Source organism: Aegilops tauschii, chromosome 5, assembly GCF_002575655.3.
Source record: "Aegilops tauschii subsp. strangulata cultivar AL8/78 chromosome 5, Aet v6.0, whole genome shotgun sequence".
Classification (NCBI taxonomy): domain Eukaryota; kingdom Viridiplantae; phylum Streptophyta; class Magnoliopsida; order Poales; family Poaceae; genus Aegilops; species Aegilops tauschii.
Genome location: NC_053039.3, coordinates 490460119 through 490486943, shown reverse-complemented (window position 1 = coordinate 490486943; position 26825 = coordinate 490460119). Strand labels below are relative to the sequence as shown.

The following is a 26825-nucleotide window of genomic DNA, read 5'->3' as shown; positions in this document are numbered from 1 at the left end:
TCGCCGACGCCGGAGCAGCCACAGCGAGCACGGGCGCGTCGCGACCAAAGCCACAGTGCCCCCGTGCCCCTGTCTTCTTCCCCAACCGCCTCCTGTGCTCGTCTTCGAGCTTCACAGTGCCTGCGTGAGCTCTGAAGCGCTGCCCCTCCTCGCTGGCGCTCCTCGTTGCCGTGCGCCGCCTCCAGAGAGCTCCGACGGAGCCACGTACCCCCTCCCCTCCGGCTACAAATTTGGACCCCTCAACCCTCTCCGAGCACTCCCAGCTCACCAGCCAACCTCCACAAACCCATAGCATAGTGGCAGCCCGGCCGGGCATGCCTTTGGCCGCTGTCCCCGACCAGAGCTCGCCGGCGATCCCCATAGCCCCTCCTCCTCACTCCCGTGCCCCTCGATCTCAACCCACTCCTCAGGCGACTCCCTAGTGGTCCACTGGTGCCGTCCAAACCTGTTGGAGCCCCTGGTGCAGTCCCACGTCACCGTCATCTTCAACTCCGGTGTGCTCCGCTTTCTGCAGGCGCTGGAGAAGTCCGTTCCGACCCCGTCCAACCACCCCTAGCCAAGCCACGGGTACAGGCAGGTGCGCGAGCGTCTCCTCTATCCATCCATCCCTCTCGACCTGGCCGCCGAGCCCTCCTCGCCGGAGAACGCGCTGGCAAAGCGCCGCCCGCCTCTGTTTTCTCTCCCTCCCTCCTCCGACCTGACGCGTGGGGCCCGTTGTCAGCCTCACCACTCACGCCCGAAGCGATATGAGTGGAGGCGTATTCCAGGAATACGCCATCGACGTCACCCCCTGGTTTTTCTTTTAATTCAATTTAAATCAAATCTTTGACCAGCAACTTTGAACAACCACAACTTTTAAACCATAAGTCCAAATGAGTTGATTCTTTTTGCATTCTGTTTGTTTTGAGAAGATCTAGCAGCTCATAATATCTGAGGTTTTTATCTGCTGTCTAGAATTTCTGGTGATTTTCAGAATGGTTCTTGATATTTTATTTTGCTGTTTTTAATTATTTTCAGAGGGAGAAGCTTGTCTTGAAGATAACCAGGAGGAGTGTGAACCTCCTCTGCACTAAGGCAAGCCACACCAACATTTGTATGGTGTCATTTCAATGTCTATGATTTTTACAACGTGAATATGAGTTATTTTCATGCATTTAATTAATTAAATGAATATTGCTTATGTTAGTTACTTTATCATGGTTGATATGCTTAGTTTCTAGTACTGATTGGATGCATGAACTAGTTTAAGGCAGTACAAGAAATTTGGTTTGTGTGGTTATGTTTTTGAATATGATTATAGTATTTTCTTTTGTGACAAATTGATTTTAATATATTTTGGCATAACCAAAATGATGAGTGTTAAAACCAGTGAAGTAAAATCAGTAAAACTTGATGATGAGTAGTGCAAGTAGAAAACTTTGATGATGTTGATCTGTTTACTTGAAGTGGTATGTGATGCATATCGAATAGTTGCATGTTCATGGCATGATGTGACTCGAGTTATTTTATTTAAACCTGATGTTAATTCAACTTGAACATAACGTTGATCGAGTCATGGTGCCACTGAATCGAGTTTTTCCCAGTGCAACCACATTTGCCTTTATGGGAAGGTCTTTATTCGGTCCATTGTCATGCCTTTGGTCGGTACCCCCAACGAGGGAAGGTTATGGGCGTGCGGTACCCAGGCCCGGTAAGCAGACATAACCTTGTGTGCCCGTTTGTTGTTATGGTACCTTGTCCCCGTTTGGGACCATTTTTTCCATGACGGTGGCCGTTGATGCCTTTGGTAGGCACGGGGCCACCCATGACTTATCCTAGAAGGGAGTTGGTCGGAGTGGCCGGGAGAGTGTCATGGCAATGGGAGGATTTTGTCGGAACGCCGTTGGTCCACCCGAATGGGAAGGCGAGGCCATGGGTTCCGTGGTGTGGGTAAAGTGCGCTACCTCTGCAGAGTGTATTTAAATCTATCGATAGTCGCGTCCTCGGTTACGGACATAGCTCGTGAGTAAGTCACACCATGGATCAACATTAATAAGTAATCTTGCACACTAAATTCTTATGCTTGGCACTGTTTATGTGATGATTTGTGAGCTCATGAGAATGATCGTTGTGGGAACCAAAGTATTGGTTTCGGTTGTGATCCGGGTATGATCATCGTTCCGGTTACGAGGTAACCCGTCTGGTAAGGGAGTCCAAGGGACTCGGTGCACAAGTTGTTTTCACTGCATCAGTAGTATGTTGCATTGCATTTAACCTGCTTAATTGTCATGATATTGTTTGCCATTATGCTTATGCTTGTTGTGAGCTTGCAAGTACATTGAATGTACTGACCTGGTGTGTCATGCCAGCTTTCAGGCAAGTCGTGTCGGATCGGAGTGCTGCTCGTGTCTAGATCATGTCCACATCGGTGTCCCTGTGCTATGGAGTTCCACTTCATCGTCTTTCCGTTGCCGCGTAGTTATCGTGATCGAGGCCCCCTTCATGTTCATTAAATAATGTACATATTGTTCAGTCACACCGTGTGTGCCGCTTGGCCTCGATACTTGATTTAATATCGAGCCTATGTTTCTGCTAGCATCAATAAAGCGGTTGTTTTCTGTATCAAGTTGTTGTGTGTTGCCAGAAGACTTGATCTCTGGGCTGGCAATGCAAGGTAAACCGGTTGCTCTGAGCCGGGGTGCCACAACAAGCTTCACGTGTGTGGTATGAGCACCTTACCGAGTTGTTGCATGATCGTGGGTTTGAAATTGGGAAAATCGATCCCACTCTTTTTTACTAAGAAGGTCAAAGGGGATTTGTTCATATGCAAAATATATGTTTATGATATTATTTTTGGTTCTCCTAACAAATCTTTTAATGATGAGTTTGCCGCACTAATGACCGAGGAGTTTGAGATGTCTATGATAGGAGAGTTGACGTTCTTTCTTGGGTTCGAAGTCAAGCAAAGAAGAGGAGGAACTTTCATCAACCAAGCCAAGTATACCCAAGACATGCTCAAGAGATTCAATCTTGATGATGTCAAGCTGGTCAAGTTTCCTATGCCCACCAAATGCAAGCTCGACATTGATCCCAATGGTAAAGCGGTGGATCAAAAGGTATATCTCTCCATGATTGGATCCTTTCTTTTATCTTTGTGCATCTAGGCTGGATATTATGTTTAGTGTGGGAATGTGTGCAAGTTTACAAGCTGCACCTAAGAAAAGTCACTATGTGGTGGTCAAGCGAATCTTTCAATATTTGGCTCATACCCCAAACTTTCCCTTATGGTACCCCAAAGGAGCAAGCTTTGATCTCATGGGTTATTCGGACTAACCAATTCCTTGGTCTCTCTTTGGTGAGTTGGTCTTCAAAGAAGCAAAATTGTGTGTCTCTCTCATCCACCAAGGCCGAGTATGTTGTCTCTGCAAGTTGTTTGCACAATTTCTATGGAGGAGGCAAACTTTAGATGATTATGGTGTCACTTGTGACAAAATGCCTCTTCTATGTGACAATGAAAGTGCAATCAAGATCTCCCACAACTCGGTGGAACATAGCAAGATGAATCATATTGAGATTCGTCATCATTTCATCCAAGATCACATCAAGCGTGGGGAGATTGAGATTATCTACGTCAACACTCAAGAGCAACTAGCGAATATTTTCACAAAGCCTTTGGATGAAGCAAGATTTTTCGAGTTAAGGCATGAGCTAAATATCATTGGTTCGAGCAATGTGGCTTGAATCTAGGCACGCCCCACCGCATTCATCATATTATCTTGTTCTAGATGTAGGCATGGACATAGGAGAGTGTTGCTCTCTCAATGAGCTCTCACTCCCCCCATTATGCATGAATCGACCAATTCTTTCACATTAGCCATTATTGATGGCACTTGTGCTTCAAAGATGAGGTTTGGTCTTGGGCCCAAGGTTCAAATCTTCACGTTGCCATACCAATTGAGTCAAACATAGGTGGCTCCGGCCACCGCTCCTCTCTCTCTTCGAGAAGAGGGTTGGTTTCCGTTTGACCATATTTGCTCTTGCTTAGTTTCCTTTGGTCATAGGTGTTTGTATCCTCCAAGTATTGGCCTTTATTGATTGCTTGTTGCAATCTTGGAGTTTACTTCACCGTACTTCAGTGCCTTGTCTCCATCCCAAGCCTTCCCTTTCCCATAAACCATCTATTTCCAATTTGCACACAAGATTGATCTTGGCGTTGGTGACTATGATCGGGCAGTACAACTGGTTGTTGGGGCAGTTCAACCGCTCTGCCTCTTGGCTGTATCGTCCCAGCGATACAACCGGGGAGGTTCCAGCGGTTCTACTACTTTCTCTCCAGCCTATGCAGCTAGCCAGTACTATCGGGCGGTTACAGGCGGTACTATCGCTGCCTCCCTAGAAACAATAGTATCACCCGTAATCCCACGGTCGTACTAGGGGCGGTACAACCACTCTTCGGAGCGGTACAACCGCTCCGCGGTCGAGGCATGTATTTAAGCACTCGGGCCAAGGGGCATCTCTTTTTCCCCTTCGTGCCCGACCTCTTCTCCTGCCCTAGCCGCCGGTTGCTGTCTCCCTCGCCCCAGTATGCCCTCCGGCGCTCCAGATCTGTGGATCTCTCTCGAATTCGCTCCGTGGAGGCCTCGTCCTTCCCGATCTCTTTCCATGGACACCGGTAATGCCTCGTTTTCCCTTCTTCGAGGGTTTCAATCTTTGAATCCATCACTTCTAGGGCATTACTTGATATCCCACGTTTTTGGCAAAACTATTGGGTGGAAGAGATCTATATACTTCATGATATTGTTTGTGCATCTTTAGAAGTTGAAATATTGCAATTAGATTCACATCCCGCTTGTTCTTGATCTGAATGTTTTACTTGAGCATAGATCTATGTGGGATATAACTAGAGGTTTTCTTGATAAGATTGGCGTATCCGTCTTCTCACTTTGAGGGGGGGGGGGGGGGGTTATAGATTCTTATGAAACACACAATAATGTTTTTGGTGTTGTCATCCTCGCAATGGAAATTCGGCCATGTTGGAAGAATGATCTAATGCCCTATATATATGGAAGAAAGAATCCCACTAGGAAAAATAATGTTTTATATTCTTTAAGTTATATTTAGTTTTATTAAAATATTGCATATCAGTATAATGCTACATTCCTTTTCTCTTGTGATAACCGCTGTGTTGATAGTTACGCCATACCTTTCTTGTCTCAAGGCAAGGATGGTAATATACACAGTATGTGCATGTTTCTTAGTTTACTAAATTTTCATAATGGAATCATCAAATTTGTAAATCTCATCAACACAAAATAATGTTCGTTTGGCAAATTCTCTAGAAGGATAAACATGCGGATCACATGAAGATCTATTAGTGGATGGATCTGATAAGGTATCAAAACAGGATTGCCTGGTTACATGAATATATACAAATGTGCAAGTGTGCCTCGCCAAAATAATATGCATGTGGCCACTCTATATATATTCCGAGCATTCATGTATGGTGTGCACTCGTGTGTCCAATATTTTTAATATAAATATGGGATAAATAGTGTTCTATTTTATTCCCTGGAGAGCTTATATGGAAATTATATTTATGTTGGTTGTTAGATCTGTAACAAAAGGACTCTGTAGGAGTGTTCTTGAAAATAAGTAAGCAGTTTGGAATAATCATTGAATAGTCGGAACAATAATCCAAACCTGGAAAGCACTTCATATGTTGATTCAGCCCTCGAGTGAAACTTGAGTGGTATTATATGCCATTGTTAGCATTGCAAACGTATTATGCTAATTTACCATATACCTCCTATTGTATTGCAGAGAGAGAAGTACATGCCATCAGTAAAGGTCCAATCATGGTACGCCATCAAAAACAGTGTAACACTATGGGCATGGTGGATAATAAGAAAAATGTCAAGGTAAAAGAAGAGAAAGATGAAAATATTAACACGAAAGAGAAAAGGAAGCAAAAGAAAGCTGAAGGTGATAAGAAAACAGAGGAGAAGCAAAATTCATCAGAGAGGAAGATGACTAAGAACAAGGAGGAGAAAGAGAAGAAAATGAGAGTTGTTGATAAGAAGGATGATGAGGAGAAGGAGAGGGAGGATCAGAGGAAAAGAAAGGAAAATGGGAGGAAGGCGATGTCACATAAGGAAAGAAAGGAGGAGAATGGGAATGAGAAAGAAGAGCAGGGGCAGGAAGGGAAGGAAGGAGAAATTGAGAAAGAGAAAGAGGAGGAACAAAAGGAGATAAATGAGCAGAAGGGGAGGAAGGAGAATGGTAAAGAGGAACATGATTCGAAGGAAAGGGATGAGGAAGACCAAAATGACAAACAAAATTGCCCTCACTTCTTTAGGGCGCTCATATCCAATTCATTCATGGAACACGTGGTAGGTTTTCTTGATTCATAACAACAAAGAAAGAGACTAACTCATTTTAGTTGTTCCATTTTTACCTCCCATATTTTTCTATGATTGTTTTGATGGTTATCTTTTCCATTGCGGTTCACTAGGAATGGTGCTCACTAATTTGATATAGTTAAAATTGTACATGTATAATACATTTCACCCAAAAGATTCTTTGTTCAATTTGTGAATGATATGTTTAAAACATGGACTATACAATGTTTTCTGTCATTGAGAAGGATAAAACAGATAACATACCCAAATCTAAACTACTTCATGAAAGTTGATATTTTTTGTATTTACAAAAAAATGTAGATTGTGAATAAAACAGACATATGTAATATTTGCGCAAAATATAATGCCAATTGAGTAGTGACTAATAGCTGGGATTGGACTATAGGAAGGCAAGATTAAATGCCATATATGCATGTTTGGGTTGTGCTTGGCATGTGTTCAACCATTACTAACTAATTTTTATGATGACATATGTTGTAGACCATTCCAGCAGGATTCCACAAATACTTGGAAGATTGTACAGGAATGGTGTCCCTAAGAGGTCCAAGCGGGAATAAATGGCCCGTAGAGCTGGCTAAAATCTCCGGGGAGCTATGCTTTGCGCGTGGATGGAAGGAGTTCCTCTCCGACCATCGCGTTGGGTATGGCTACCTGCTGGTGTTCCGTTACGACGGGCAGTCACAATTCTCAGTGACGGTTTTCTTACCATCGTCCTGTGAGGCTCCGTATGCATCTCTCGCACAGCCACAACACAAGGACATCGACGTGGCCAGAGAGGAAGAGAAAGGGCTCATAAGCACCAATGTAGATGATACTGTCCCGCAAGAAGACGCTCGCTCTGGCACTAGTGTAGATGGTACACCACAAAATGAAGCTTCAGAAGTAGAAGAAGATGCTTCAGAAGATGAAGAGGCAGAGGAAGTTGAAGATGCATTATCAGAAACTCCGGAGAATGAGCAAGACTATGAACGTCGCATGTCCAGCAACGATGCTCTAGAACCAGAGCAACAACAGCAGGACGATCAACACAAGACCGACGACGGTTTTGTGGTCGGGAAGAGGGCTAGGTTTAGGAAGCTTGATGATATCATGGCAGAAGTGGACCGATCCAAGAAGTCTAGGCCGACGGAGGGGAAAAACTCTGAAGCCCCATCTGGTGATCCAGCTTCTGGGGGAACATCATCAAGCGACAGTTTGGCAGGTAATTAAGAAGAACCCACTGATCGATCGATCGATTTCAAAATAATTAGTACGCATAGTATGTTTTCTGTATATATTGGTATGAGATGGCTTTATTTTATAAAATGATTCGTATACTCTTGTTAGAGAGCTAACCTTTGTCTATGTGCACATCAAACTATAAGTAGAATCGGAGCATCGTCCACCCATGAAGTCTAAGGCTGAGGAGATAAGGTCTCCATCTGGTGATTCAGCTTCTAAGGCAGCAGCATCAAGTGACAATTTGGCAGGTAATTCAGAATAACCATTGGATGGATCGATTTCAAATTAGCTATATATTGTGATGGCTAAATGTTGTCACATGATTCATAGGCTCTTGTTATCTAGCTAACCTGAGTGCACATCCATTGTATGCAGAGTTGGCCAGTCGTCCATCAAAGGACTCTAAGGCTGAGGGAAAAAGCTCTACTGCTCCTTTAATTTTTTATACCAGGTCTACTGCTTCAGCATCTAAAAGAGTTCCCCTCAAAAAAGCTTCGAAAGAAACAACATCAAGTGACAATTGGGCAGGTAATGAATCAATTTCAAAATGAGTAGTACTTGTTTTGCACACACACACACACACACACACACATAGATGTTGTGTCATAGACCTATCTATATGCTCTGCTACCTACATAGCAGTGGTCTTATACTTTAAAATGGTTCCTATCTATATGCTCTTGTCATCAAGCTAATGAACTTTACCCACATATAGTTCATACAGGTGTATTCACACCAGAATCCATGTGCACGGACTTAACCACATGGCACAAATCTTTTGGTAAAAGGCTTAGTAAGCAGAATCAATTCCCAATGTTCAACAAGAGCAATGGTGAAAACCAACCTGGCAGAGGTAAATCTCTTTCTTCCTTCCTACCTTCCTTCCTTCCTGTAAGTGCGCCATTTTATTTCTGCTAGTACTAATTAGAACAACTTGAAGTGAACTATCTTGATAGTCTGCATATTTTTATACTAGTTCTCATCAAGGTTATGAGAAGGCCGGGATTAACATCACAGGGGCGTCCAGTAACTGAAAGGGAGAAGGAATACGCCATGGAGAGGGCACAGAGGTTCAAATCCGAGAGGCCCTTCACCGTCAAGACAATGAAGCACAACGATGTTTATGCGTCGTACTTCATGGTAATTGATCAATTTGATTTCCCCTTTCGATACACATATTCAAATACTGCAGTGCTCACTGGCTGATCGTAATCGACCGGCAACTGCAGATCATCCCCGACAAGTTCGTGAAAACATTTCTCCCCGAAGAGAGTAGGAAGATGACGTTTTGGGACCCACAGGGGAAGCCGTGGAAGGTGTGGTACGAGTACACCGGCGGCGAGTGTCCCCGCGCGGCTTTCAGCGCTGGGTGGGGTGCGTTGGCCATGGAGAACAACCTGGAGAAGTGGGACGTGTGCATCTTCGAGCTCCTGGACCAGGAATACAACATCAAGCTTCATGTCTACAAGGTCGTGTTGGAGATCACGCCTTGCGTCATCGCCCCAAAACCACGTACATGCAAGTGATAATTGGCCCCAAAATGTTTTGCTCCAGTGTCGTTGATGATGGAGAAAGACCCGCTCTATCCCGTCGTTGTTAAACCATAACATTAAGAATTATACTATGTTTGTTGCTGAGGCTAATTACTGGATTATAAGGAAACGATAAGCATGGAGTTCATACTTTCCTTTCTTCTCCATGTCCCAATCCCCTTCATAACCTAGGGTTTCCGTCGTTGCCGAATGGCCTTTATATAACCCTAAAATTTGGTAAAACCCCTCGAGCCACTGCGCCACAACAACCCATTTGTATCGGATGGATCTCTTATCTCTTCCTCTCATTTGAATCGAAGCCCCCTTGGCGTGTTCGTCTGAACTCTAGAGATCCATCCAGATCGCAATTGGTTCACTACGCTTGGTAAACCTACATTCTGTGTATCAGATCTAAGCTAGCGCAATTGAATATTTAACACATTTGCACCATTATGGTCTTCAATCGGCTTAGGATTCTAGACATAATCTCTGGTGCATCTTGATTTTGTACTGCTTCCCACCACAAGAAATGGTGTATCCATGTTGCTAGTACTTTCTTCATGAACGTTTTAGTTCACCATAGATCAACTTGTGGGATGTAACTAGAGGTTTTAGCATGTTGACAACATTTACTTATCTTTCTTCTGATTTTGCGGGCATCTTGACTCTTGTTATATTCCTAATGTTGTATTCAGTTAATCAACTTTATTAAAATATTGGCGATTATTGTAATGCTACCTTTTCTGCAGTGATAGTCTTTGGATTGCTAGTTGATGACCACTTGGCCATGGGTGAGAGTCAAGCCATCATGTGTGTCAAGCGCTTCGCAGTCGGAATTGTGCAAGTGTTTGGCCCGGAGTATTTGAGATCTCCCAATACTAAAGACGCTGGAAGGCTTTTGGAGATGAACAAAGCTCGTGGGTTCCCAGGTATGCTTGGCTCAATAGAGTGCATGCATTGGAGTTGGAAGAACTGTCTTAAGGCATGGCATGGGCAATTCCACGGCCAGAAAAAGGGTTCCATTATAATCCTTGAACCGGTGGTCGATCAAGAGACTTGGATTTGGCATACTTTTTTTGGAATGCCTGGATCTTTGAATGATATCAACGTTGTTAATTGGTCACCACTCATGAATAATATTGCAAATGGTGAACTGCCACCGGTGCAGTTTGTGGCAAATAGACATACATACAGCTATGGCTACTATCTTGTGGATGTCATCTACCCAAAGTGGCAAACATTTGTGAAGCCGTTGAAAAAACCGGAAGGTAAGAAAAATCTAGATTTCCACAATGCTCAGGCGGCAGCTGGGAAAGATGTGGAGAGAGTTTTTGGGATTTTGCTAGCCCAATTTGCTATAGTGGGAAGACCGGCTAGATTTTGGGATCAAAAGATCCTTTGGTACATCATGCACGCTTGTGTGATCATGCATAACATGATCATCGAGAATGAGCGTGGCCAAGATTCAGACTACTCTCAGTATGAGCTCTTGGGACATCCCGTGCGAGTGCGGCGGAGGGCTGCGAGGGTGGCCCGGTTTGTTGCCTCCTATCATGCCATTCGACGTGCCGAAACGCATGATGATTTTCGGAAGGATCTCATCAAGGAGTGGTGGGCATGGAATGGCCGACAAAACGCATGATGATTTGTATGTTTGATGTTGTACATTTGATGTTGTAGTGTCAAACTATTTGTTGTATTGGAAGATAAATTATTTGTCTGGGTTGTAATAAAATTAAACTTTTATTGTTGATTATTTTTTATGTGTTTGATCTTCTTGGTTTTGTTTGAAGTGTCATATGTTGTTTGTGCTGGGCGCGCGCTGTTTTTTTTTTTTTTGCAGCGCCTGCTGGAGCGGCTCGTGCATGCTATAGTTTGCAGCGGTCGCTGGAGCCAGCGCTCCTGTTGGAGATGCTCTAAATATGTACATACATAATCAGACTCTGCCTTTTCATTTATTTATGCGACGAATCACACTCTGCGTCACGACAGCAGTGCAGTGCAGGTGCAGCAGTGGCTTAAAACAAAAGCGGAGATCGGATGGGAAAGTTGGCGATTCTGTTATGCACGGCACAGGGGGGTGGTTAGGTAGGCGCTTTACCAAGCCTAGCTAATCAATTGCTTGCTAGATCACCAGCCACTCGCCAACCGGGCAACCACCTTCCATCCACGAGCAGGAGAGATGGATGGATGGATCCCCCGTCGGTCCGCCCGCGTCCACTCCGGATATATTCGCACCGTCGTGGCCGCTCGTGGCACACCCAGCACCCCCGCCCCGGCCGGCATCCAACGACGCAAGCAACCCCAACGCTCGCTACGCGCGCCGCGCAACCACCCCGTGCTGCCACCGGCATCCACTGGCCACTGTGGCCACTGCCCCAACGGCCAGCGATAATTAATCAACCACGGCACGGCACGGCAGTGCAGTGGTTCGGCTGGCCAGTGGCCACTCCCGATCTCACTAGCTACCCAATCACTAGTTAGGCCTCGGGTACCTGCGTGCGTACCACGCGGGAGCGGACCCGATCGCGACGACACCACCGGCACTAGGCGAGGCCGATGGCTCGAGGAACACGTGGGGAAAAGGCGAGCGCACGCAACGCATATCCAACGGCGACGGAGACGTGCCGCTTGCCGCTTGCCGTTGCCGCCCTGGGAAAGACGCCGGCCGAGTCGCCGAACCCGAGCCGGCTGCGGTTGCGGAAAAGTCAAGTGCGGACGGAACGGACCGGCTCCATCGCCCGCGTACGTATACGTAGCCCGATCGGGGCCAGGCAAGGCGAGAGAGAGAGAGGCTTCCTGCCGACCCCGTACGGCGTAATCCTATACGTGGTCGAGTTTCGTCTGGGCAAGCGACCGACCGGCCGACGACGGGCCGTGTTGATTGGTTTGGTTCTGCAACGCGGGGCGTGACGTGCCAGGTGACGGACGCCGCGCGAGGGAGGCGCCGAGGGTGTGAATGTGTGATCGGATGGAGGTGTCATGCCGATACGTCAACGCTTAGCGGTGTGCTTCTTTATTAGCTCGAGAAGAGATAACCATGCCTGCACGCCGGGTTAGTAGCCAGCCAAGTGGCCATGGGTGTGTGTGTGTGTGTTGGCAGGGCATGTGCCTTTCGTGAGAAAAGGAGCACAAGGCAGCTGCTGGCACGGCAAGCTTTTCCTCCCGTCGGTGCCCTGCGCAAAAATGGATAGGAATCCTCGTGTAAGAACTGTACTAGCATGTAGTACATGTTGATTGCCAAACTTAGCACGTACCAGGTAAACTGACCAGGCAAAAATGATCCTGCTGCAGAAGATCCACTCTTGCCGGGATAATAACTTGAGCCGATGGACGGACGCTCAGAGGCAGGCGACGAGCTATTTTAATTGACCCCGAGACGACCGGAGCGTTGGAATCTTCCAAGCACGTCCGGCACCGGTTGCGTGGTCTGAGGCGCTGAGCTGACTTGTTACCGGGTCGGTTCAACGTGGATCGATTTCGCTGAACCGTCCTCCAGAAGCAGCACGAGGCGAAGACCGTGTCGGCTTTCCACACGCATGTGCCAAACGCTGGCTTTGTTTGCAGCACCGGAACCACTACCGTAGCCACCCCCTTCATTTGACCCACTGTCATTTTGCAGTCTAGTGGCTCTAATAACAATCAAACCGTGAGGTCAGCACGCACCCATGCACCACCCTAGATGTTTCACGAAGACAAACACAATTCGGATGTTGCCCGCCCCGGCCTTCTCTTTTTTTTACCCAAAAAGAAAAAGATGGACATGTCACGTAGTACGTACGAGCTACGTATATATAGCGTCGAAATATTTTGGAACGAACCGTCCAATGGGAGTGAGGGTCAAATACGCACGACAGCCGCAGCTCGAGCAGTAAACTAATCTGGAAACCCATGCAAAAAAAAAAACTAATCTGGAAACGGCGTTAGCGGGCCGGGCCGGGTCGGCTTTGCGTTCGGCAACCGACGGCGACCGCTTCCCGCAGTCGGTCCGCACTGACACCGCGGCCTCCTCGGTCCGACCAGTCCTCACTCTTCTTCGGAATCACACTCCCACCACACACACACACCCGCTCACTAGCTCCACTTGCCCGCCCGGCCGTGTCTTCCCCTCCACGTTGACCACGACTTTTTCGTTGCATGCGACCCACACCACCTCTCCTCCTCCTCCCTCCACCACCCACCACATCGAGAACCCGAGTGACCCACAACCCAGCCTTCGCCGCCACTCCACCGGTTCCTAACTAACCACCCCTGCCACCACCTCCGGCCCCGCCCGTCAGCCGCACAGCACCGCGCCTCGTGCGCCCGGGCCGCACGATCGACCACGTTTCCATGCTCCACCTGCGACGCAACTTCCCACGCCGCCGGCCACCTCCTCGCCCCCACCGCTTTATAACCCTCTCACTCCACCACTCCCTCACACCACACCCAGCTAGAGCGAGGCGGACACCCAAGCAACCACACTCTCCCACCCTCAGCCACCGCACAAGGAAGAAGAAGAAGAAGAGGTCTTCTCTCTCCCTGCTTTGCTTAGCTTCGTTTGTGACTGCCATGTCGTCGTCGGCCATGGAAGCGCTCCACGCCCTGATCCCGGAGCAGCACCAGCGCGACGTTGAGGCGGCCGCGGCGCTCAGCGGCGCCACCAGCGGCGAGGAGAGCGGCCACGTGCTGCAGGGGTGGGCCAAGAGGAAGCGATCGCGCCGCCAGCGCTCCGAGGAGGAGAACCTCGCGCTCTGCCTCCTCATGCTCTCCCGCGGCGGCAAGCAGCGCGTGCAGGCGCCGCAGCCGGAGGCGTTCGCTGCGCCGGTGCCTGCCGAGTTCAAGTGCTCCGTCTGCGGCAAGTCCTTCAGCTCCTACCAGGCGCTGGGTGGCCACAAGACGAGCCACCGGGTGAAGCAGCCGTCTCCTCCCGCTGATGCCGCCGCTGCTCCACTCGTGGCCCTCCCGGCCGTGGCCGCCGTCCTGCCATCCGCCGAGCCGGCCACGTCGTCCACCGCCGCGTCCTCGGACGGCACGACCAACAGAGTCCACAGGTGCTCCATCTGCCAAAAGGAGTTCCCCACCGGGCAGGCGCTGGGCGGGCACAAGAGGAAGCACTACGACGGAGGCGTTGGCGCCGCCGCCTCGTCCACCGAGCTTCTGGCCGCCGCGGCCGCTGAGTCCGAGGTGGGGAGCACCGGCTACGGGAGCTCCGCCGCCCGGGCCTTCGACCTGAACATCCCGGCCGTGCCGGAGTTCGTCTGGAGGCCGTGCGCCAAGGGCAAGATGATGTGGGAGGACGACGAGGAGGTGCAGAGCCCCCTCGCCTTCAAGAAGCCTCGGCTTCTCACCGCCTGAGCAGCTTGCTCCAGCTGCATGGATCCCATCGATGATTCCATCCAAAGTTTTTGGTCCAGTCCAGTGGTGAAATTCGTTCATTCGTTTGGTTAAATTTGTTCTGCTCCTGTACAGATTGAGTGAGTGAGTGATACTACATACATACATACTCCAGTAGCCGTATACGTAGAAGATATAGGTCCTAGATCTTGTTGGTTCCTTGTAACGACGGAGGAGTACTTGCTTCCTCTTTCGGTTGTTGTGTAGGCGTCAGTATATTGTAGTCCACAGTTCATACATACTCATACAGAGATTGGTCATGAACTGGCAGTGCCGTGTAACAGAAACATGAATGGAATTGGAAATTATTCGAATTGAATTTTTTGGACTTATTATTTGAGGAAATTTTGCAGTTGTTTATCTATATTATTCGGTAGCTTGCTGAAACCTCAAATGATTGATAGTTCCGCCACGTCTACTCCCTTTGCGTACATTGTACTTCCTCCGTTCCGAATTACTCGTCGCAGAAATGGATGTATCTAATGTATTTTAGTTCTAGATACATCCATTTCTACGACGAGTAATTTGGAACGGAGGGAGTAACTTGTACTCGCCTCCGAGAAACTCTACTGTGACTTGCAAGAAGGAAAAAGAGACGGAAGCCTCTGCTTCAAATGTTTTTTTTTACCCTTAGCCTCTGCTTCAGTTCATGGCAGCAGAAGCGGAGAAGTGCACTCAACCTCGCACGGACCGATCGACCGGCCGCCTAGCAAGACTGTTCTTTACGTGTCCGCGTGACGTGATTCGCTCTCGACGAATAATCAAATCCGATTCCACCGCCTGTGTTTAGCCGGGGAATTGCTGCGTGACATGTGCTAGCTAGCTAGCAGGAGACCACGACCAGTAGTACAAGACACCGCTGGCTGCAAGTGGAAACAAACCTCGGGCCGGTTCGCAGCATCGTGCACGTCGACCGGCCGGCGGCACCCCAGCCCAACTTGCCGCGCGGTGGATGGAAATGGCGACAGCGACGTCGGCCCGCCCGCCCGCCCGCCGGGGTTGATAGGCTTTTTTCTCCGTGCCGACCTGCGGCTGGAGTGATCGCTTTCGACGCAACGGCCGGCCAGCGCCGCGGCCACCAAGTGTGCGCGGTACGTCGGCAGTCACCGGCCGGCCGCTCGCGTGGTTGGGTGGTCATTTCAGCTGGCGGCCGCCTCCGGTCCAGAGGGGGTGCTTCTTCCGGGCGCTCGCTTGATCGCGTATGGTGTTGAAGTGTCCACGGGATTGGACGGATGGTCGCCGGTGGAGTACGTGTTTTCACATGGCGGTGACGTTCTCTCGGGTCATGCAGTGGCCGCGTGATTTCGGCCGGCCTGCGTGCGACGGTGCGCAGCAGGCACGTCGTGGGAAGTTCGGCGCGTACGTGTCTGATCTGGATTGGTTTGCGCGCGTCACCGGCTCTGGCTCCGTTCTGGCTTCTTTCGAGCATCGGTTGACGCCACGTTCGCCTCATATAGGTAGTCTGCCACGACGGCCGGGACGTGCAGCACTACTATAGATATTATCGCGCCGTGTTCTGGATGCTTACCGGCCGTCATCAGCTGGGTCAGTGCGTCATTGTCGCTTCAGTCTTTTCCCTCTTTTTGAGATTGTTTTAGGGATTCCCATTTTAGGTATGTTTTGAGGGGAGATGTGAGCTCCTGGGTACTCCAATTCCCCGCTCATTTCTTTAGCACTATTCCCCGCTCACTGGCCTGCACGCTCGAGGGCAACGGGCAAGGCCCAGTTAGATGGTGTTGTATTTTTTTCTCTCTTTTTCATTTGTCTTTTTAGTTTGTTTTGCTGATTATTATTTTCCGTATCTATTTTATTTTAACTAGCAAAAGGGCCCGTGCGTTGTAACGGGAAAAGAAAAAAAATACCACCCCCACCGCCTCTATTTCAGTATGGTGCCCCACATGTGTTGCGATCATCCTCCTTACCCCGCTTGTTGCAGTGTTCATTTGATTGCGGCATGTGACGATCTCAGAGACTACACGACACACTTATCATCGAACCGCGCCATCTCAAGTGAATGATAAATCTAATCCCGGCCAGCTGGAAATGAGGGTCGCCCTCCACGAGCCCTTCCATGCACCTGGTCCATACACCACCCCGCATACCCCTGCTCGCTTTTGACGGTACGTACACTCACCTTGGCGAGCCATATCTGCACCCGACAGGCAGAAATTCTATTCAGCGCCATTTACAGATGTTTGCGCAAATTGAGAAATCACTAATTAAGGGGTACCCATTGCAAAGGTCACTTCCATCTTCTCAAGTTGCGACGAGCGGTGCACTACATGTGCACCATGTGCGCCATTTCAATCTTCTCAAGTTGCGAAATCACTAATTAAGGGGCACCCATTGCAAATCCTACTCGTTTATTTTTTAAACAGCGCATCCGAATCGCGAACCGTTTTAACCGCTGGATTTCTCGCGCCGAGATCTTTAAAACTAGATCCCATGTTAATAGTTTTCAATGAATTTTTTCATGAAAAGGAGAAAAAAACCTGAGCCCAAAGCACGATTTTCCCACTTTTTTCCATTTCCCAAGAGGCATGCCTCCACGCGATGCAAATCTGTGTGTCTCTCGGAAGGAAAAAAATTGCATTTTTTTCTTTCGAAACGCATAGACGTACCCGTCGAGGAAGCAAGCTTGTGCAATCTCAAAGAGAAAACATGTGCCTCTACGAGAAGCAAATCAATGCCTCTTGCGAAATAAATAAAAAAGCATGCATTTTTTCTTATTCCGAGAGGCATAATTGTGCCTTTCGCGGAAGCAAAACTGTGCCTCCACGAGAAGCAAATATGTGCCTCTTGCCGAAGAAAGAAAATGTATTTTTTTTCTTCTTTTCGAGAGGCACAGCTCGCAGAAGGCAAATAGGTGCCTCCATGAAAATCAAATCAGTGTCTCTTGTGGAAGAAAAAAAAAAAGTAAAATTTTCCTTTTTAAGAGCCACAACTATGCCTCTCGCGGAAGCAAAACTGTGCCTCCACGCGAAGTAAATTTGTGTCTCTCGCGGAAGAAAACAAACATGTTTTTCTCATTGGCACAATAACTCTCGCGGAGGCAAACCTGTGCTTCTCGCGGAAGAGAAAGAATGCTTTTTGACGTAATTTTTTCTTGAAATTGTTTTGGGTCCAAAACATAGGGAAACCAAAAAATCCCATCTAAAACACGAAAACGTGTACAAACATTTTTTTTAAACAAATCTGAGGAAGCACCCAACACGCGACATGTGTGACCATGGAGAGCGCAAAGTTACCCCACAATTAGTTTTTTAGCAAACCACACAATTAGTTGCTCTCCGTAAACTCGCACCCCCCCCCCCTTTAACCTTGAGCTCGGTCCATTACATACTTTTTTCGTTATCGTTCGCTCTCGCGTGCTAGGTTCCTGATCGACTAGTCCACGTTTTTTGTCACCGGTTTCGAAACCTTCTAAAAGGTAGCCTTAGTTTTTTAGGACGGTTTACCCAGCTTTTTCCGTCATGAGAACTGTGCAATTTTTCCTGTACTTTTGCTGCTTTTTCTTTTCTAATTTTATCAAATTCGTGAATATCAAATTTCTTTTGATTTTTTTCAGAATTCTCTAAAATTTCGTATAAAAATCAAATTGCGGGAAGTGTTTTTGAAATTATTTTTTGAAACTTGTGAACTTTTTTTTCATTTTTTGAACTTTTTTTTTGAAATAATGAGATTTTTCAAGTCTTGAACTCTGTTTCAAAGTCATGAACTTTTTAACAAATTTCATGAAGGTTTTTCAAAATTATTGAAACCTTTTCCATTTTTGGAACTTTTTCTTTTTTGAATAGTCAACCATCAAGGGATGCTGGCCACCAGTTAATAAATTCAACCAACACGCAGTTTTTTTTGTTTTAGCAGAACCAGCACCCAGCTGCACCGACGCATTATCTACCGTGTGCGACCGCCCGTTAGGTCAATTGTATACTTTTTTTTAGAAGGAAGGCTCGCGGAGAGCCCGACTTTGAATTAACAAAGCCATCAACCGGCCAGGAATTACAAACACACACAGACCACCTCGGCCAAACGATACAAGGGGACACTCTAGGAAGCTTACAACTCAACGGAACACACAAGCTCAAAAAGAATACAGGAAAAACAAAGCTCATTGCTTGTCCTAGCCGAAGACTACAACCAAATGGACATCTAGGATAGGGACACACACAAGCACGGCGAGGACCTGCATAAAACAGAGTGTAGAAGTTAGCCCGACCGACGCCCAGGGAAAAAGACACCACACATCCTCCGTCTCTCTCGCCGCAGAGGGACCCTTCCCTCTCGCCAAGGATCGCAAGGCGCCCCACCGTCGGACTTGAGAGACGCTCACCCTAGAGCAGGAGAAGTGCTAGCTTCGAGACCTGGAGCAGCCACAACACACATCCACTTGAACATTCAAGCACGCCGCGACTGTTGCGCTGCCACATCCTAGAACACCTGAGAACTACAGGAATGCCACTGCTACTTCTTGAGCTTGCGTTGGTTTTTCCCTTGAAGAGGAAAGGGTGATGCAGCAAAGTAGAGAAGTATTTCCCTCAGTTTGAGAACCAAGGTATCAATCCAGTAGGAGACAACGCACAAGTCACCGAATACCTGCACAAACAATCAAACAACTTGCACCCAATGCGATAAAGGGGTTGTCAATCCCTTCACGTTTAGTTGCAAAAGTGAGATCTGATAGAGATAGATAAACGATAAAGTAAATATTTTTTATATTTTTGGTTTATAGATCGGAAAGTAAAAGATTGCAAAATAGTAGATCAGAAACTTATATGATGGAAAATAGACCCGGGGGCCATAGGTTTCACTAGAGGCTTCTCTCAAGATAGAAAATAATATGGTGGGTGAACAAATTACTGCCGAGCAATTGATAGAAAAGCATGAAGTTATGACGATATCTAAGGCAATGATCATGAATATAGGCATCACGTCCGTGTCAAGTAGACCGAAATGATTCTGCATCTACTACTATTACTCCACACATCGACTGCTATCCAACATGCATCTAGAGTATTAAGTTCATAAAGAATGGAGTAACGCATTAAGCAAGATGACATGATGTAGAGGAATTAACTCAAGCAATATGATGAAAACCCCATCTTTTTATCCTCGATGGCAACAATACAATACGTGCCTTGCTGCCCCTACTGTCACTGGGAAAGGACACCGCAAGATTGAACCCAAAGCTAAGCACTTCTCCCATTGCGATAAAAACCAATCTAGTTGGCCAAACCAAACCGATAATTCGAAGAGAATTACAAAGATATCAATGAAGGAAATATGCCCTAGAGGTAATAATAAAGTTGTTATTTATATTTCCTTATATCATGATAAATGTTTATTATTCATGCTATTATTGTATTAACCGGAAACTTAGTACATGTGTGAATACATAGACAAACAGAGTGTCACTAGTATGCCTCTACTTGACTAGCTCGTTAATCAAAGATGGTTAAGTTTCCAAACCATAGACATGGGTTGTCATTTGATTAACAGGATCACATCATTAGAGAATGATGTGATTGACATGACCCATCCATTAGCTTAGCACGATGATCGTTTAGTTTATTGCTATTGCTTTCTTCATGACTTATACATGTTCCTATGACTATTAGATTATGCAACTCCCGAATACCGGAGGAACACTTAGTGTGCTATCAAACGTCACAACATAACTGGGTGATTATAAAGATGCTCTGCAGGTGTCTCCAATGGTGTTTGTTGAGTTGGCATAGATCGAGGTTAGGATTTGTCACTCCGATTGTCGGAGAGGTATCTCTTGGCCCTCTCGGTAATGCACATCACTATAAGCCTTGCAAGCAATATGACTAATGAGTTAGTTGCGGGATGATGCATTACGGAACAAGTAAAGAGACTTGCCGGTAACGAGATTGAACTAGGTATTGAGATACCGACGACCGAATCTCGGGCAAGTAACATACCGATGACAAAGGGAACAATGTATGTTGTTATGCGGTTTGACCGATAAAGATCTTCGTAGAATATGTAGGAGCCAATATGAGCATCCAAGTTCCGCTATTGGTTATTGACCGGAGATGAGTCTCGGTCATGTCTACATAGTTCTCGAACCCGTAGGGTCCGCACGCTTAACGTTCGATGACAATCGATATTATGAGTTTATGTGTTTTTATGTACCGAAGGTTGTTCGGTGTCTCGGATGTGATCACGGACATGACGAGGAGTCTCGAAATGGTCGAGACATAAAGATCGATATATTGGAAGGCTATGTTTGGACACCGGAATGGTTCCGGATCCGTTCGGGCATTTTCCGGAGTACCGGGAGGTTACCGGAACCCCCCGGGGAGTCAATGGGCCTTATTGGGCCTTAGTGGAAGAGAGGAGGAGGCGGCCAGGTGGAGGGCGCCCCCCAGGCCCAATCCGAATTGGGGTAGGCGGCCGGCCCCCCTTTCCTTCTCTCCCTCTCCCTCTTCCTTCTTCTCCTACTCCAACTAGGGAAGGGGGGAACCTACTCCTACTAGGAGTAGGATTCCCCCTTGGGGCGCGCCATAGAGAGGGACGGCCCTCCCCTCCTCCACTCCTTTATATACGGGGGAGGGAGGCAACCCGTAGACACACAAGTTGACAGTTGTCTTAACCATGTGCGGTGCCCCCCTCCACAGATTTCCACCTCGGTCATATCGTTGTAGTGCTTAGGCGAAGCCCTGCGTCGGTAACTTCACCATCACCGTCATCACGCCGTCATGCTGACGAACCTCTCCCTCGGCCTCAACTGGATCAAGAGTACGAGGGACGTCACCAAGTTGAACGTGTGTAGATCGCGGAGGTGCCGTGCGTTCGGTACTTGATCGGTTGGATCGCGAAGACGTTCGACTACATCAACCGCGTTGCTTAACGCTTCCACTTTTGTTCTACGAGGGTACGTGGACACACTCTCCCGCTCATTGCTATGCATCACCTAGATGGATCTTGCGTGTGTGTAGGAATTTTTTTGAAATTGCTGCGTTCCCCAATAGTGGCATTCGAGCCAGGTCTATGCGTAGATGTTATATGCACAAGTAGAACACAAAGTGTTGTGCGATATTATAGTCATACTGCTTACCAGCATGTCATACTTTGATTCGGCGCTATTGTTGGCTGAAGCGGCTCAGACCGACATTACGCGTACGCTTACGCGAGACTGGTTCTACCGATGTGCTTCGCACACAGGTGGCTAGTGGGTGTCTGTTTCTCCAACTTTAGTTGAATCGAGTGTGACTACGCCTGGTCCTTGATGAAGGTTAAAACAGCACACTTGACGAAAAATCGTTCTGGTTTTTTGCGTAGGTAAGAACGGTTCTTGCTAAACTCGTAGCAGCCACATAAAATTTGCAACAACAAGTAGAGGACGTCTAACTTGTTTTTGCAGGGTATGTTGTGATGTGATATGGTCAAGACGTGATGATATATAAATTGTTGTATGAGATGATCATGTTTTGTAAAAGTTATCGGCAACTGGCAGGAGCCTTATGGTTGTCACCTTATTGTATGAAATGCAATCGCCATGTAATTGCTTTACTTTATCACTAAGCGGTAGCGATAGTCGTGATAGCAATAGTTGGCGAGACGACAATGATGCTTCGATGGAGATCAAGGTGTCAAGCCGGTGATGGTGGTGATCATGACGGTGCTTTGGAGATGGAGATCAAAGGCACAAGATGATGATGGCCATATCATATCACTTATATTGATTGCATGTGATGTTTATCCTTTATGCATCTTATTTTGCTTAGTTCGATGGTAGCATTATAAGATGATCTCTCACTAAATTTCAAGGTATAAGTGTTCTCCCTGAGTATGCACTGTTGCGACAATTCGTCGTGCCGAAACACCACGTGATGATCGGGCGTGATAAGCTCTACGTTCACATACAACGGGTGCAAGCCAGTTTTGCACACGCAGAATACTCGGGTTAAACTTGACGAGCCTAGCATATGCAGATATGGCCTCGGAACACTGAGACCGAAAGGTCAAGCATGAATCATATAGTAGATATGATCAACATAGTGATGTTCACCATTGAAAACTACTCCATCTCACGTGATGATCGGACATGGTTTAGTTGATTTGGATCACGTGATCACTTAGATGATTAGAGGGATGTCTATCTAAGTGGGAGTTCTTAAGTAATATCATTAATTGAACTTTAATTTATCATGAACTTAGTACCTGATAGTATTTTGCATGTCTATGTTGTTGTAGATCAATGGCCCGTGCTACTGTTCCTTTGAATTTTAATGTGTTCCTTGAGAAAGCTAAGTTAAAAGATGATGGTAGCAACTACACGGACTGGGTCCGTAACTTGAGGATTATCCTCATTGCTGCACAGAAGAATTACATCCTGGAAGCAGCGCTAGGTGCAAGACCCGCTGCAGGAGCAACGCCGGACGTTGTGAACGCCTGGCAGAGCAAGGCTGATGACTACTCGATAGTTCAGCATGCCATGCTTTACGGCTTAGAACCGGGACTTCAACGACGTTTTGAACGTCATGGAGCATATTAGATGTTCCAGGAGTTGAAGTTAATATTTCAAGCAAATGCCCGGATTGAGAGATATGAAGTCTCCAATAAGTTCTACAGCTGTAAAATGGAGGAGAATAGTTATGCCAGTGAACATATACTCAAAATGTCTGGGTATCATAATCACTTGACTTAGCTGGGAGTTAATCTTCCAGTTGATAGTGTCATTAACAGAGTTCTTCAATCACTGCCACCAAGCTACAAGAGCTTCGTGATGAACTATAATATGCAAGGGATGGATAAGACAATTCCCGAGCTCTTCGCGATGCTAAAGGCTGCGGAGGTAGAAATCAAGAAGGAGCATCAAGTATGATGGTCAACAAGACCACCAGTTTCAAGAAAAAGGGTAAAGGGAAGAAGGGGAACTTCAAGAAGAACGACAAGCAAGTTGCTGCTCAAGTGAAGAAGCCCAAGTCTGGACCTAAGCCTGAGACTGAGTGCTTCTACTGCAAAGGGAGTGGTCACTGGAAGCGGAACTGTCCCAAGTATTTGGCGGATAAGAAGGATGGCAAAGTAAGCAAAGGTATATGTGATATACATGTTATTGATGTGTACCTTACTAATACTCGCAGTAGTACCTGGGTATTTGATACTGGTTCTGTTGCTAATATTTGCAACTCAAAAAAGGGACTACAGATTAAGTGAAGATTGGCTAAGGACGAGGTGATGATGTGCGTGGGAAATGGTTCCAAAGTCGATGTGATCGCCGTCGGCACGCTACCTCTACATCTACCTTCGGGATTAGTTTTAGAGCTGAATAATTGTTATTTGGTGCTAGCATTGAGCATGAACATTATATCTGGATCTTGTTTGATGCGAGACGGTTATTCATTTAAATCTGAGAATAATGGTTGTTCTATTTACACTATTACAGGATGGTCCAAACGCGACATTACGATCAGAGACCCTTCGATGAAACTGTGTGCGATGCCATAATCGCAAACGGTGCTGTAAAAGAACCGCCAAAAAGGTGCAAAACGTTTGCGATGGCGGAGCTATCAAACACGGTTCAGATTTTAGTTGCGTGTGCGATGCAAGGCATACGGTTCAGCTCAATGAACTGTTTGCGATGAGGCGGAACAAAAGAAACGGGCAGCCTGATGAAGGCGTGTGCGATATAGAGCATACGGTTCACTCGGATGAACTGTTTGTGATTAGCCAACACAAAAGAAACGGTCAGCCAGATCAAGGTGTGTGTGATACGCGGCAAACACGTCCGGAATCAGAAATGTGTGCGAAGACCAATAATAACACAGACGATTTCTGCTAATAAGCCGTGTGAATTGCTCTATCTACAGTAGAATAACATGTATATATATAACTGAAATAAACATCCAATTACATAAGTGACTATACAGATCATTCACACACACCTCAATAAACAATCGCATGCATTCTAAAGTAGGAGAAACGATCGTCTAGTCATCTACTTCTTGTGACGCTCCCGCCACTGCTATGTGGCTCGATCCCTTGTCTGGGTCAGGAAGAAAATAGTTCCTCATGTCAACAATCCGCCTGTACATCTCGTAGCTTATGTACGCGTCCATGGCCGCGTACTTGACATGTTGTTCATCCAGTCTCTCATGCCACACACTGTGCCAGGTGTTCTTGTCCTTATTGCTCTCTTCCTTCATCTTCGCGTAGTAGGGGTCGATGATGGCCGAGGCGAGGTCAACCAGGGAGTTCAGTTTGTTTTTGTCGCTGCCCCAGACCTTGTAGTGGTGCTGGATGTTGACAAGATTCGGGCATTTCAAGTCCGAAACCTTGAGCGCTTTTAGATCGTTGGTGGTGTCCACCGTAGCGAAACTGTAGTCGGAGCTGTTGATAAACCTGGAGAAACGCTCGCAAGGCCTTATGGCAAGGTGGAAGTGGTAGACGAGGATGTCATGTCGCACACACAACTGGGCGACGGCAACCTTCTGATCGTGACCGGCACGACCGATGGTGTACTCGAGGTCGAAGCCGACCACTCGGTACTTGTCCTCGGCAAGGAACTTTTCCATAGTTTGGATGGAGCTCTCCACCGAGACCGGATCGTTCATGTACACCATCGAGAGGGCCTTCCCCATCACGTGGGTGTCCACTATGTGATGCATGGTGAACTGCCCGCCGTTGTCGTCGTCGGCCACTGGGAGCGCCATTGGAGCCACTGGATGTCCTCTCGGTATGTGTCCTCGTGGGTGTGCTTTATTGTGTCGTGTGAGACGAGAGATGAAGGTAAATGGCCACAGGAATAAAAGGGGGCTGGCGGCGTGGATTCTCGGCGCATCCGCATGGCAGTTTTTGCAGCGGGTAACTGCATCGTCGCGCCGCGCCCGGCGCAACCGCTTGCACACGAACGTGCGTGATCGTGCGCCGGCCCCAAACACTGGCAACGCGCGTGGAGGGACGAGGGCAGAGCACCTGGAGGGACACGAGGGCAGAGTGCGCGTGGCGGGACGTGAGCAGAGCGCGCCGCGGCCACCTGAACCGCAATCAACCACATGCATAGAGCAGTTGAACACGCAGGAAATGTTCGCCTACAAGCCGGCCGATTTTTGCGTCGTTGCGTAGAGAGCGGCCGTGTGCTACCACCTCCATCTAGTCTATAGTCTCCTTTATATTCTGTGCCATACTTTGCCCTCAAATTTAACCAACAAAATGTTAATGCATGTTTTAAAAATTATATAATTAGAAACTATGTTCAAATACAAATCCAACTATATAATCTTTGGCGACATGCATTCGTATTTTATTAGTTAAATCATACTTATAAACCAGGACGGCGGTATAGTAGGTAATTAAATCACAAACATTTTTTTATTAACTGTATGTGTACGTGACCTTTCGTCCTCCTCTCGCACGTCTTGTCACCCCGTTGCCGCAGACGGCTTACAGCGCAAGCTTGCGCAGAGCGCGGGGGCGTTCTTTTGGCCAAAGGGTGGCGCCAATGAATCGTCGGTGAGCCCATTCCCGCGCAACCTCGCAGGTTCCCGCGCAAGCTTCCCGCCCGACTTGGTGAAATCCCCCAAAATGCCAATGTTTACCGGCTTGCTATAAAAACCCTCACGGTCGGCGAGTCCTGCGTCGCATTTTCCCCTCCATCCCTGTAGCTTATCTCGCCTGCTTCTCCCACAATTGCCAATGGCACCGGTCTGTCGTCGTTGCTCAGCCACTCCATTGTCATCAGAGGACAGCTCCAGCTGGGAGGCTACACCACGGCGGTGGCGCAGTCCCCGGCATAGTGTAGTGCCTGTGGCGTCCCTGTTGGGTGTGCGCGGAACACCCACCACACGCTCCGCCGACGGTGCCCGTCGGCAGCTGTTGTCGGCCGCCATTGCCGCCACACCACCGTCGAAAGCCAGGGTCATCGCCCGCTCCGCCGCCGTGGCCCGAAGGCGGGAGGTGGCCGTCGTGGCCGCCACCCCACTGCCGGCCACTGTGGCCATCACCCGCTCCGCCACCGCCGCCCGAAGGCGGGAGGCGGAGGTGGATGCCCGCACGTGCGTCAGTGACCTTGCACGCTACACCGAGTTCCTGCAGGAGGAGGAGCGCCTCGTCGAGCATGCAAAGAGCCTTACCGTCGTCGTAGCCGCGGCACACGCCACCTCAGAGGCGAGGAATCAGGAGATCTTCGAGGAGAACCACCGCTTCAAGAGGGGTCATCTGGAGCGGCAGAGGGCGTTCGAGGTGAGCGTCGCTGAAGCTGCAACAGCAGCAGGCACCGCATTGCGGTTGCGCAGCTCGTCGATAGGCTCCTCCTCCTCCGCCTCTTACT

General features: G+C 47.8%; 2 protein-coding genes across 2 annotated transcripts; both read left to right on the top strand.

The window, feature by feature from the left end:
- Nucleotides 1-4493: 4493 nt before the first annotated feature.
- On the top strand, nt 4494-9287 carry LOC109753320 (B3 domain-containing protein Os11g0197600-like). Its single transcript, XM_020312223.3, has 8 exons — nt 4494-4651; nt 5800-6368; nt 6879-7599; nt 7766-7867; nt 7995-8147; nt 8335-8472; nt 8596-8759; nt 8849-9287. The coding sequence occupies exons 1-8, from the start codon at nt 4564-4566 to the stop codon at nt 9143-9145; spliced, it is 2232 nt and encodes a 743-aa protein (XP_020167812.2). The 5' UTR covers nt 4494-4563; the 3' UTR covers nt 9146-9287.
- Nucleotides 9288-13554: 4267 nt separating this feature from the next.
- Nucleotides 13555-14846, top strand: LOC109753323 (zinc finger protein 1). The gene has a single exon (XM_020312226.3). The coding sequence runs from the start codon at nt 13703-13705 to the stop codon at nt 14486-14488; it is 786 nt and encodes a 261-aa protein (XP_020167815.1). The 5' UTR covers nt 13555-13702; the 3' UTR covers nt 14489-14846.
- Nucleotides 14847-26825: the final 11979 nt, after the last annotated feature.